The sequence below is a fragment of the Mus caroli genome, chromosome 4, assembly GCF_900094665.2.
Source record: "Mus caroli chromosome 4, CAROLI_EIJ_v1.1, whole genome shotgun sequence".
NCBI lineage: Eukaryota > Metazoa > Chordata > Mammalia > Rodentia > Muridae > Mus > Mus caroli.
Genome location: NC_034573.1, coordinates 137,731,381 through 137,743,903, shown reverse-complemented (window position 1 = coordinate 137,743,903; position 12,523 = coordinate 137,731,381). Strand labels below are relative to the sequence as shown.

Genomic DNA, 12,523 nt, shown 5'->3' with positions numbered 1-12,523 from the left:
AAAACACTTCACAAGCTTGCCTACAGACCGATCTTGTGGAGGTATTTTCTCTACAGATTTACCCTATTCAGATGAGTCTATCTTGTGTCAAGTAGACAAACAACCCCAAAACTGACCAGCACAGATATCAAACACATTCACACCATAGAAGTAGGTGAAAGGAGTTAGTAACAACCAGTTGGATGTACCTGGAATTGGAAACAACCAGTCATTCAGGAATTGTGTACATTGAGGCTGGTGAGTCGGCTCATCCGGTAGTCACCTGAACAAATCGGATGACCTGAGTTTGATTCCCAGAACTGCCATGTAAAGGGTAGAAGGAACTGACTCCACACATGTACCCCCTACATACATCATTCGCGAGTGTGCGCACACACACACACTAATAATAAAAATTAAAAACAATGTATGCCTTTTAGAGGATCCTTGAGTTTTGTTCATTTGTGGCAAAGTTTCCCATGTAATCCAGGCTGGCCTCTCACCTGTGATCCTCCTGCCTCAACCCCTGAGTACTGGGATGACCGACATGAACCGTCATGTCCTGTCCAGGGTTGTTTCTAATAGTGACCATTTTCTGGTATGTGCAATTCATATACACAGTGGAAAAGTCGATCAAAATAGGAATAACGGACATAAGAAAAGCCCCCTGCAGTTGAACCCCAGTACTCCCTAGACCCATTTCTAGTGGCAGTCCGCAGTACTGGAGGAACCTTGCCATTGAGGGGTTAAAAGAAGAGCCTCACAGTTTCGAGTTCTGGTTTAGGCAAGCCCAAGTGGAATGTAAGATTAGAAGCCTGGGAATGGGCTCAGCAGTTCCCTCTTCTATCCAGGTTGGGATGAGAGCCTAGACCAGAGCTTTCAGGGAGGTTACAGCAGAGGAAGAATGGACAGGAGAGAGTTTAGGAAAGCTCCTCCAAGCCTCTGGCTTGAGTAAGATTCTGCCAAAGGGAAAGGAAACCGTTTTCAGTTTTGTACTCAAAGAATTCCCTGGGGAGGCTGGAGATGATGGAGGAGGAGATACTTAGTGCACACTATACCCCAAGGCAAGTGCTGGGTGTGTCTCCAGTTCAGAGTCAGACGTTCCAGACAAGAGGCTGCCCTATGGGCAGTGACTACAGGCCAGCTCCCGTGACTCACCTCTCTGGAGACTCGTAACTGGCGTGCTGATCTACCTCTGAGGCTGTTTGTGGCATGACTGTACCCTGGCTATAGGGCAGTGCCAATCGGTAGAAAGCTTAACATGGCAGCTAAGGTGTGTCGGTGAGATGACTACAGTCCTAGCCCTTGGGAAGCAGAGTAAAAAGGTCATCCATTCAAGGCTGGTTTGGGCTACATAGTGGGAAGCCTGCCCCCAAACAAACAAAAGCAAGGTCACATGGGCCACAGACACAGTTAAAATACTCAGCTAGCCATATTATCTGCTTTTAAATACTTGGCTTGTTGTTTTTATTTAATGTGTATGAGATGCTGCCTGCATGTATGGAAGTGTATCAGAAGTGTGCCTGGTTCCCCCTGGAGGACAGAGAGGACACTGGATCCCCTGTATTGTAGTTACCGATGTGAGCTAACATGTAGGTGTTGGGTCCTCTGTAAAAGCTATCTCTCTAGGCCCCAGCCATATTTATTTATCGTGTGTGGTTGATGCACACATGCCCTGGCTCTTGTACGGAGGTTAGAGGACTTTTTATGAGCAAGTTCTTTCCTTCCACCATGTGGGTTCCTGGAGATGGAACTCAAGCTGTCAGGCTTGGTAGCAGCCATTTTTGTTTTTTTTTTGTTTGTTTGTTTGTTTGTTTTTTTGGTTTTTCGAGACAGGGTTTCTCTGTATAGCCCTGGCTGTCCTGGAACTCACTTTGTAGACCAGGCTGGCCTCGAACTNACTTTGTAGACCAGGCTGGCCTCGAACTCAGAAATCCGCCTGCCTCTGCCTCCCAAGTGCTGGGATTAAAGGCGTGCGCCACCACTGCCCGGCCTGAGCCATTTTTGTGACCACCACTATTAGCTCTACTTTTAGAAGTAAGAAGAAACGGGGGGGGGGGGGAGGCGATTTAATTAAGATAATGTATTTCATTTAGCCCAGTTTATCCAAAGCTATAACAACACATCAATATAAAAATACTAATAAGGTAGTTTGCATTTCTTTTTATATTAAACATTGGGGCATTTCTCAGTTTGTAGCAGCTGCATTTCAGGGTCTCAGTAGCTACAAGTGCCTGGTGGGTGATACTACAGAGCCCAGACTTGGAGCCCTCCCAGCTTGGGGTCCTATGCAGTATCCCAGTTCTTGGAACAAAATGAGGGGCCCGTGAGTGGCGTGTGAGGTTGGATAATCATGTCCTGAATGTCCTGGGACTGAGTGAAAATTAAAAACTGCATGTTAGATAGCCAGTGCAATGACTGTCACCTAGTAGCTGCCTGATGCGTTGTGGCTGCTGTTTAGTTGCCTCAAAGGCAACTGAAGGACAATTACTTCACCCTAACGGTCTGTTTGTTCCCTTTGAAGACACTCGGATTATGAAATGCGAGTCTGGATTTCAAAGCTGACAGGTGTTATACAGGGTCAAATTCTGGAGCAGCAACAACAAAAAAGGCGCACGCAAACCTCTAATGGGTACCCTTGTCGTGTCCTGCCCGCCCCCCTCCCCGCCGTCCACCCTCTCCCCTCCCCCATCCCCCGCCCCGTTCTCCAACCCCTGCTTGACAGCTCGAGGCTCCGCCCTACCCCACCCTGACGGACGCTGATCCAAACTACAACTCCCATGACGCACTGGGAGCCCCACCCTACAGCTTACGTCATCTGCACAGGACACGGGACGGTTACCAGGCACGCGGGGGCTCCTTTTGGAGCCCGGAGTCCCTAGACACTGTGGTATAGGAGTGGTAGGGTTGAGGTGACAGCGTCCAGAGGCCATCGCCTCATCCGGGCTGCAGAGGGGCGAGTGACGAGCGCAGCCCCCTCCCCTCCCGCTTCTCTCCGTGTGGCGCCGGCTAGTGACGTGTTGGGTGTGATGGCCGCCTCGAGGCCGGGAAGGTGAAGGTGAGAGGGCGAGCGCGCCGGGGTGGTGGAACCGGCAGGCCCGGGCGGGGAGAGTCCTGAGCCACCCGGCTTAGGACGCTGGGTCTCTGGGGCCTCTGGGCCTCGGGCTCGGGCTCGGGTCACACGGGCGTTTCCCCTGTTCCGGCCTCGCCGCCAAGCCCTGCTCGGCTCTGAGGAGGGGGCGGGCCACCGGACTCAAGGCTGGGAGGTGGGCTCCTCCTGTCAGCTCCCCACACCCTGCTCTTCGCAGCCCTGTGATCTCCATTTCAAGATCCCTGACCCATTCCCGGTTTTCATCCAATACTTTTCTTTTTTTGCCAGCAATTTTTTTTTCAGCACCCAGTTCACTGCACCCCACTTACGGTGGAAGTCTTTTTACTTATATGCTTTTTCATTGCATCGTTAAGACCCTGAGGGTTGGAGCTATTCTTATCCTTCGCTCACCCTAGCACCTAACACATTGAAAGGCCACAGTGAATACTGAAAAAGATAGCTGTTTGGAAGGAGAAAGGCAAAAACTACTGGTCTCCATCTCTTGTAGTACTTTCTATCCTGTTTTCTTTCTTTCTTTCTTTCTTTCTTTCTTTTTTTTTTTAATTTATTTTCCTGATCAGGTGACTGATTGACAAGCCCAGCTGTATTAACTCTTTTTTTTTTTTTTTTTTGAGACAGGGTTTCACTGTGTTCCCCTGGATGTCCTGGAACTCACTTTGTAGACCAGGCTGTCCTCGAACTCAGAAATCCGCCTGTCTCTGCCTCCCAAAGGCTGGGATTAAAGGCGTGCGCCACCACTGCCCGGCTCTGTCCTGTTTTCTAACTTTGCCAATCATCTCTCCCTTCGTCAGAAAAGGACTTTTGATTGTCCCCTTCTTGTCTTAGGTAGGAAAACACAGTGAGCTTTGGAGTCACAGCTAGTGTATTTTGGTGTCTAGCTTGGCTGCTTGGCTCTATACATCTTCCTAGTACTGTAGGGGCCAAGTTTGCTCCATAGACCTTTGTCAGGTCTACTTTTCTTCCTCTCCTCTCCACTCCCCTTCCATTTCTAGTTGGCAGTTCCCCAGTCCTGAAGGCCAGGCCTTGTCCTGATTCAGCTCCCTCCTCTCTCTGGCTGTGTCTTAGCGAGGACCTCATTGGTGCCTTGCATTAGCACATGGCTAATGTATTAGCACACGGCTAATGTGTTTGTCTCGTTGTCATTGTTATTGTCTCCTCCCCCTCCACACACACACTTCCTCACTTGCTCCCTAAACACCGCAATGAGTAAGCTTCCCTCAGGGATGAGTTAGTTTGGCTTTAACACCTGATTAGACATATTTTGCATTTTCTTTCCTGGTGCCCAGTGACCCCTGCTTTTTTTCCTTTCCAGAAGCTTGGACAGGTGGAGTCAACACCATCAGGGGCCAACCTGGACCTGAATCAGCACAGAGGAGACCTCGAGTTCTTTTCATCTTTCTGACTCCAGCCATGTCCACGATGCCCAACCTGTGAAGGTCTCTTACCAGCTAGAAAGTAAGTGGGAGCTGTGGTTTGGTCACCATGGATCTAGATGAAGAGCAAAAGGGTGTGTTCTGCTGGCTCTCGGCTGGCGAGTCTCTCCGAGTGGATCCTGGAGCACAGAGCTTGTGGCTTCCAACTCGTGTCGGAAGGAGCTGCTGTATCTCCTTTCTACTTCCACGGGGATTTCACTGGTTGACAGTTCAAAGCATGGCCAGGATCTGTCCCTCTCCTCCTTGTTTGTTTGTCCCTGTGCTGGCTCCTTTCTGTCTCTGCTTGGCAGGGGTTGATCCTTATCATGGCTCCAAGAGTCTGCTGTGCCCTTTACCCTCTGTACTCTTTCGTTTCAATTTCTCAGCTTCTCCTCTGTTCCAGTTGTACAACAGACGATCTCTGGACCTGTTTTGTTTTCTCTGCTAGGAGTTGCTGCATATAAACTGGGTAAGGAGGTGGTGTGGATTCAGGGAGCCACACCTGGGATCCAGGCACCTTGCACTGATTTTTGCTACTGCTGTGCAAACACCTAATACTCTTCCACTAATAGCCTGGGTCAACGCAAAGCTCCTGATGGGCTTCGAGGGCTGTGCTGGGTCTTTGTTCAGAATTGTGTTTGTTTCTGGTCTTAAGTTTATAATGCTGTTATGGTGCTCCTGCAACTTCCCTAAACTGCAACCCTTAGAATTTTATCTCTTTATTTTTTGGCTTTTCCAGACAGGGTTTCTCTATATCCCTGGCTGTCTTGGAACTCACTGGGTTGAACTCAGAGATTTGATTGCTTCTGCCTCTCACGCACTGGGATTAAAGGCATGCACTGCCACTGCTGGGCTGATCCTTGGAATTTTAAAGCCTGTTAGAGGTCTCTTCTCAGTCCCCGTTCCCTCTCTTTTGAGACAGGCAGGGTCGCATGAAACCCCGGCTGGCCTTGAACTCCCAGGTTAACTGAGGATGGCCTTAAGCTCTGTTTTCTTGTTATTTTTTTTTTCCAGATTTATTTTGTGTGTGTGTGCGTGCGTGTGTCACAGTGCACATGTGGAGGTCAGACAACTTGTGGGAATTTGTTCTCTCTACCATGTGGTTTCAGAGGATTGGATTTAGGTTGTTGGATGTGGTAGCAGCAACCCAGCCTTGAACTAGTGACTCTCCTGCCTCCATCTCCCAAGTGCTAGGAATACAGTAGTGCCCCATCAGGCCCACCTAAGAAGTGTCCTCATTGAACAATTAGCTGGATGCAGAGCAGTTGCAGTGACACTGTGTTTAAGTCTTCCTTTCTTCCCAGGTCTCTGCCACAGTCGTGTGCACAGAAGTGATTTGATTTTACATACTGATGTCCACAGGAACTTTTTTCGCATGGACCATTGGGTACAGCTAGAGTTCTGGGGATTACTCTTTGGGAAATGCTGCTCTTAAATGCTTTATTCAAAACTGGGAGCATAGCCGGGCGTGGTGGCGCACGCCTTTAATCCCAGCACTCGGGAGGCAGAGGCAGGCGGATTTCTGAGTTCGAGGCCAGCCTGGTCTACAAAGTGAGTTCCAGGACAGCCAGGGCTATAAAGAGAAACCCTGTCTCAAACAAACAAATAAACAAAAAAACCAAAAACCAAACAAACAAACAAAAAACTGGGAGCACTGTGAGGGTGTCAAGAAAAACCCCTCAGAATATGCCATTTAGTGTAACTAACTGATATTGGAGCTGGGCCCTCTGATCCAGCTGTACTCAAGGGACAGGTGCCATGTGCCTGCAGCAAGCCATCAGTGGTGAGGCCTATCAGGGCTTTCCAGAAGAGGAGCAGGAAGTCAGCCTCCTCCCACCACCCTGTGGGGAAGGGAACTGCCAGGCAAGACCCCAGATAGTAAGGGCTCTTGGGGGCTCTTATGCATGTATTTTGCACATTTGGTACCTTTGTGCAGTTTGCTGTTTGGAAGGATTAAATTTCAGAATCTGAAACATTCTTTCATCTCTGTTTACTGGCTGAGCTCCAAATACTTACTTGGAAACTGCTTTTCAGGAAAAATTGGATTTGGGTATTTAAGGATGGAAGGTTTTAGATTGTTTTCCTGGGAGTGGGGGTTGTTCACTAAGCAGCCTGTCCCCGTCACAGCTGTGGCTGGGGAAGGTGGGAATGAGGAGGTGTTATGCTCTCAAAACTGGCTTTCTGGAAGCTCAGCACCTAGGCTGTGTGGCTGTCCTCTGTGGGTGGGGGACTTCTGAGTTAGGAGGATGGGAAGAGCATGCACAGTGGATAGAAAAGGAGCATGCTTCTAGGCAGAAAGCAGGGTCAATTGCAGACTCTGCCTGGGAATTAACAGAGCCAGAGAGACTGGAGCCCGCAGCCCCTGTGGGAGGTATCTGTAGAGCTAGGACTTGGGGCTGCAGACTCGAGATCAGGGCAGTTTCTGGCCAACTGAACACCCAGCAGGCACTTAACAACCACTTGGCTTTTACTCGAGTGCATGCCCTTGAGTCTCGCATGTACTGAATGCTGACACCTCTTGGTTTGTACCCTTGGGCTTGCAGACAACGGCCAGTGGCCAGCGTCTTGGGAGCGCCCTATTCTCTATGCTCAGCAGCTATCAGTGACCTTTTTTCTTCAACCAAGTCACTTGTGGGCTGGGCACTACTTATCTCCTCCAGCTGACCTGTTTATTCTGTTTCCATGGTAGCAGGTGTAAGGCATGCAGGATGTTAGTAGGGTTACTAACCAACATTGCTTCCCAGCGTCCCAGGCTTGGCTGCTGGATGGTCATGAGGAGAGTCTTGTGATCTGGCTGTAGTTTATTACAGTTTGGGACTGTGAGTTGCTACTACCTTTGAACCCTGACTGCTGAGCATTTTGCTTGTGCTGTCATGTCTAGTCATCTTACAACTTACACCGTATCTTACTTGTTGAATATAAAGAAACCAGGATTCCAAAGTGAAATGACTGGCTTGGATTGCTGCAGGAAGAACACAGGGACTCTCACTTTGTGCTGTTGATTTTAAAGTCTTTGACCTATGCAACCTTGCCACATCCTACTCTCTCTCCTCCCTTCCCTGTTCTCCTCTGCCTGCCTTACCCTCTGACTTCAGGGCACTCTCCCTTTGCTGTGTTCAGTGCCCATTCTCAGAGCTCTATTTTCTTTCCTAGTTGAGAAAACTCATCTCAGATGCTGACTATGGTGGCCAAGCCCATGCTTGTATGTAGCACTTGGGAGATAGAGCAGGTGGATCAGAGATCAAGACCTCCATTAAACCCTGTTTTATTATTCCCCCCCCCCAACCCGGAGAAAGAAGGGGAAGGTGGAAACCCACTGTGCTCATTTCCTTCCCTGGCTCCTGCAGAGTCTGTAACACTACAAAAGAGTTTACTGATTTGAGCAACACAGGTTCGTCTCTATGTCTGGATCTGCCTTTCTCCCTACCTTGACGATGGCCTTTCTCAAAGGCCCAGATTTAGCACTCGACTTGTGCTTTTCCTCAGGAAAGTTTTCACTGGGAGGGACCTTGTGCTGCAGCTATTGTTGGGTTATTGTTGGGTTATCTTGTGTGCTTATTCATGAACAATGGCGAGAGGCTTGATGGTACCATGGTTAGGGTAGCTCTGCAGTCACAGGACCAGACCCACACCGTTTCCTGGTCCCCTCAGCCTGGAAGGGCTTTTCTCTTTTCATGTCCCAGGCTCTGCAGGCTCTGCTGAGGGAATAGTCTCTCAGTGGTTGGAACTCTGAGTAGGACTGTCCAAGGCTCCACTTGGGGGCTAGCCACACCCGGGAGACACTGTGGCATATGTTTTGACTTTTGACCAAAGATCTCTAGGACTTTGGAGTTAAGTGTCATGGCTTCTATGAAGACGTGAGAGATTGAGGAAAGGACACACGAGATAGACTAGCAGAAATTAAATGTCTGGTGTCATCCCAAAACAGTATAGGGCCTTTCCTTTCGTGTCCAATTAGGCTTCTGCCATAACTATGACAGGAGGAACTGAGAGCCTTTTGCTGCAGTCCTTTATTTGTTCATTTGAGACTGGATCTCACATAGCCCAGGCTGACGTTAAACTCACTCTGTAGTCTCAGCCGGACTTGAACTCCTGATCTGTTGTCTTCATCTCCCAAGTGCTGGGATCTCAGGCATGTGTTTCCATGCTTGCCTCAGTACATGTCTGTCTCACTTGAGGATCACTTTTCTGTGTCTCTACTCCTTAAGCAAACAGACTCAGTAAGGCCATTAGGAATGAGGACCACAGTGTTCCTGGACTGCAGTGGTCACAGAAGGGGGTGGCAACCCTGACCTTGAATGTTCTTTGCTCTTACTGTCTGGTGTTCTCCGTTGATGGTGTCAGGAGATAGGTCTACCTGTCTTTTCTACTACTTCTCCTCCTGAGGAGCTGTGTGTGTGTGTGTGTGTGTGTGTGTGTGTGTGTGTGTGTGTGTGATTTTGAGATCCAAGATCTCTCCCTTCTCTCTGAGGTACTGGACAGTGTTGAACAGGCAAGGCAGGGATAGCTAGCATAGATCTCAGGGCTCTGCAACCAGACATTTGTGAATCCACACAGTGTGACATGGAGATGGGCCCAGGTGTGCTGAGAACTCCCTTCCTATTTAAGATGTTTGGGACCTTGTCTCTCTTGAGTGAGTTGGGAGCTCCCCATATTCTTGGTGGTCCCAGTTCTCGTCCCCAGCAGCATGGCCGAACACTTAGTGTGCCTGTGCTCACATAGTCTTGGTTCCCTTGCAGCGAGATGTCCCTGCTCTTTTCTCGATGCAACTCCATCGTCACCGTCAAGAAGGATAAGCGACACATGGCTGAAGTGAATGCTTCCCCTCTCAAGCACTTTGTCACTGCCAAGAAAAAGATCAATGGAATCTTTGAGCAGCTGGGGGCCTACATCCAAGAGAGCGCTAGCTTCCTTGAAGGTGAGCTGGGCCCCTGCTTAGGCAGGCCACTCATGCCTAAATGTGTCATTGCCCTCAACTGTGCTCTGCCTGGATCCCTGTGGATTCTGAGTACCAGGAACCTTAGGCTCAAACTATTAATATTAAGTAAGGAATTCCTATGTTTTATTTGAAGATTTTCTTTTTTTGTTTGTTTGTTTGTTTGAGACAGGGTTTCTCTGTGTAGCCTTGGCTGTTCTGGAATGTCTAGACCAGGCTGGCCTTGAACTCAGAAGAGATCCACCTACCTCTGCCTCCAAAGCGCTAGGCCTTGGCATGCACCACCACACTTATGAGACAGGTTTCTGTGTAACCCTGGCTGAACTAGAACTCACTCTGTAGACAGGGCTGGTCTCAGAAATCTGCCTGCCCCTGCCTCCCAAGTGCTGGAACTGAAGGTGTGTGCCACCAAGGGTAAGTGAATCTTATCCCTGTCAAAATTTTAGGCAAGCAGGCAGGATGTGTGGTGTGGTGATTGTCTCAGAGGGTGAAGCCTGGCTGACACAAAGTCTGTGCTCCATCTCCAGCACAAGCATAGGTTTGGTGGATGCCTGTATCCCCAACATTTGGGAGACTGTAGAGGGGGAGCAAGAGTTGGAGGTCTTCACTGCTAGTGAGTTTGAGGCCAGCTTGGACTTTGTGAAAACTTGTCTCCAAAAATCAATCAAAAACGGAACCCTAAAGGCAGGTAGACTAAGGTTTGAGACTTACCTGACACCTGAGTGTCAGAGCGTCTGAACTAGCTTTGCCCTGGTGTCTCTCTCTAATGCCACAACCCATGAGTTATATTTGGCCCAGTTCTGGCTGCCATAGCATCAGGCACTGTTGGGTGTTGATTATTGTGGACAGGGTGCCCTGGTTGGTATTTTTAGATTGGCAATAGAAGTGCCAATAGCAAACTCATGGAGCTGCCTTTTCTCCAGTTACTAATTTTGAGCACAGCCTCTTATCAGTGAGGACTGCTTCCTAGAGCCCCTTTCTGTCTGAGAGCAGCTCCAGCGACTAGCTGTCTCCGGCTCCCTCTAGAAGGGCGCCCTGGCGACAAATAGATCTGGAGCTTGTCTGTGGAGACCCATGTGCTTTGTCTTCTCTGTCCGTGGTTTTCTTGTGTGTGGGAGAGAGGTTCCTATGAGACTCAGACTTTTCCGGCTTTTCTGCAGACCTTGACAGACACAGAGGTGGTGCCGCAGAGGTTGACCATCTCTCCAGCCTGCTCATTGTCTCACATGGGCAAGCCAGGACGTGAGGCCGACCCCTTTAAAGAAAAGGACAGTGTCCGGTTTTGTTAACCTACCTGTGCCTTGCCCTGTGCATGGGACTTAAGGAGAAAATAATGTCTCCTCAGTAGACAGGTTTGAACCTGAATCTTACAGTCCGATTGAGGTTGAGCTGATTGTAGATCACAGCGTGTTTACTGAGCAGTAGCTCTGCTCTGCCTTCCCAGATCCCGGCCTTCCTCTGCCCTGAGCCATTCACTCATGTGACGTTGTGGACAAGCAGGTGTTTCAGGAAGGTGTCCTGTCATGGTTCTTTGATGTGTCTCTGTGAAAATATGAGGCCCTTGTTTATTGGCCACAGGAAAGGAAATAGGCTGAGTGTTTTGAGCTGCTGGGGATCGTTGTGGTCCTGGGAAGGATGTTTCCTTCCTACCCAGGCTAATAACGAGGGCTGCTCAGCCTGTAGGCACTTGTTCAGTGGAGCATTGTGCCTGAGAGCCAGCTACCTTCTCTGGGGCATTGCACAGGTCATGCCCATGTGCCCATATAAGGGAGGAATGTTGATGCATCTGGGCCACGGGGAGGGGGTGGGGGTGGGGTGCATGTTAGCTGGGTCACTTCCTTTCATGGTACTAACTAGAGTGAAAACTCACTAGGTAGTCTATGACATGCCACTTGTCATACTCCAGATGCTTTGGGGAGTGCTCTTGGGACTGGGACATGCATGCCAGATAACTGAAGACATCTGCATGCCAGATAACTGAAGCACTTGGCTGGTGGAAGGGTGAGGCAGATCTTAGGCCCATCTTGTATAGTGATTTGTTTTTAACCTATCTGCCTGTCAAGGGCACTGGAGAAAGGCAACAGGGTCATCTAAGCATCCATTCACTCAGCCAGTGATGCTGCACCTGCTGGTCTAGCAATCGCACAGCGGATAAAGGTGAACTAACTAGTTAGGTCAGAGTGAGTGCCCAGACAGGGACCTGCTAAGGTCGCAGTGCAGCCAGGGACGGCTTCCTGGGCCTGTGCTGTGTGAGCTAGACCTGAGACCACACTACTCCACAGCAGATTGTCTGCTCCTCAGAAGAAAGGTGGGGAGGGCAGCAGCAAGTAGAGCCTAGAGGGCAGGAGGCTTGTGAGTTTGGGGAAAGGTGTGGGGGCTGACAGGAAGCTGAATGTCAGAGAGGGCCAGCTGGGTCTGGGCCAGGTCAGGAAGGACCTGTCAGTGTGACATGGAGTGGGAAGGCCTAAATTCTAGAGCCAAGCTGCATGATTCAAATTGTGTATCGTGTACAGGAGAAAGCTCAAATGAGACCATGTTTGAAAACTGACTAGAGGGATGGCAGGATGGCTCAGTAAAGACATTTGTCTCCTCCATGCTTGACAACCCAGAATCAGTCCCTAGGACCTACATAGTAGAAGAGAACTGATTCCTTAAGTTGTCTACATTGTGACACATGCATGCCACACGCTAAATAAATAAACAAATCAAAACTGACCGTAACAGTGCCTGGCATGTGAGCGCTTTGTAAACATTTACCAAGAAATATTGTGACTGATGGGGTAGGAGAGATGGCTCAGGGGTTAGGAATACTAGCTGCTTTGTATTCTGGTTTGGTTCCCAGCACCCAGATGGTGGTTCACAACCATCATAACCCTGGTTCCAGGGAATCTGATGCCTTTGCCTGACCTTGAAGGGCACCAGGTACAGATGTGGTACACATATACACATGAAGATAAAACACTGATAAACATAAAAATCAACAAACACATAAATACATACATACATACATACATACATAAATGCGTAAAATCTAAAAAGAGAAAAAATAAGGCTGTTGAGATGGCTTGGCAGGCAAACACACTC

At 49.2% G+C, this 12,523-nt stretch overlaps 1 protein-coding gene across 6 annotated transcripts in view; it reads left to right on the top strand.

The window, feature by feature from the left end:
* The first annotated feature begins 2,816 nt into the window (after positions 1-2,816).
* Mfn2 (mitofusin 2) overlaps positions 2,817-12,523 on the top strand; it is a 31,105-nt gene continuing 21,398 nt past the window's right edge. Inside the window, exons 1-4 of one of the 6 annotated variants that reach the window (XM_029476072.1) lie at positions 2,817-3,037; positions 4,404-4,546; positions 4,907-4,972; positions 9,243-9,421. In XM_029476072.1, coding sequence (XP_029331932.1) covers positions 9,247-9,421 — 175 coding nt within the window. In that variant the 5' untranslated portion in view covers positions 2,817-3,037; positions 4,404-4,546; positions 4,907-4,972; positions 9,243-9,246. Of the gene's footprint in view, positions 3,038-3,073; positions 3,246-3,893; positions 3,917-4,201; positions 4,298-4,403; positions 4,547-4,889; positions 4,973-9,242; positions 9,422-12,523 lie in introns of those variants that run through there. The other 5 variants (XM_029476068.1, XM_029476070.1, XM_029476071.1 and 2 more) reach the window with 5 other exon arrangements.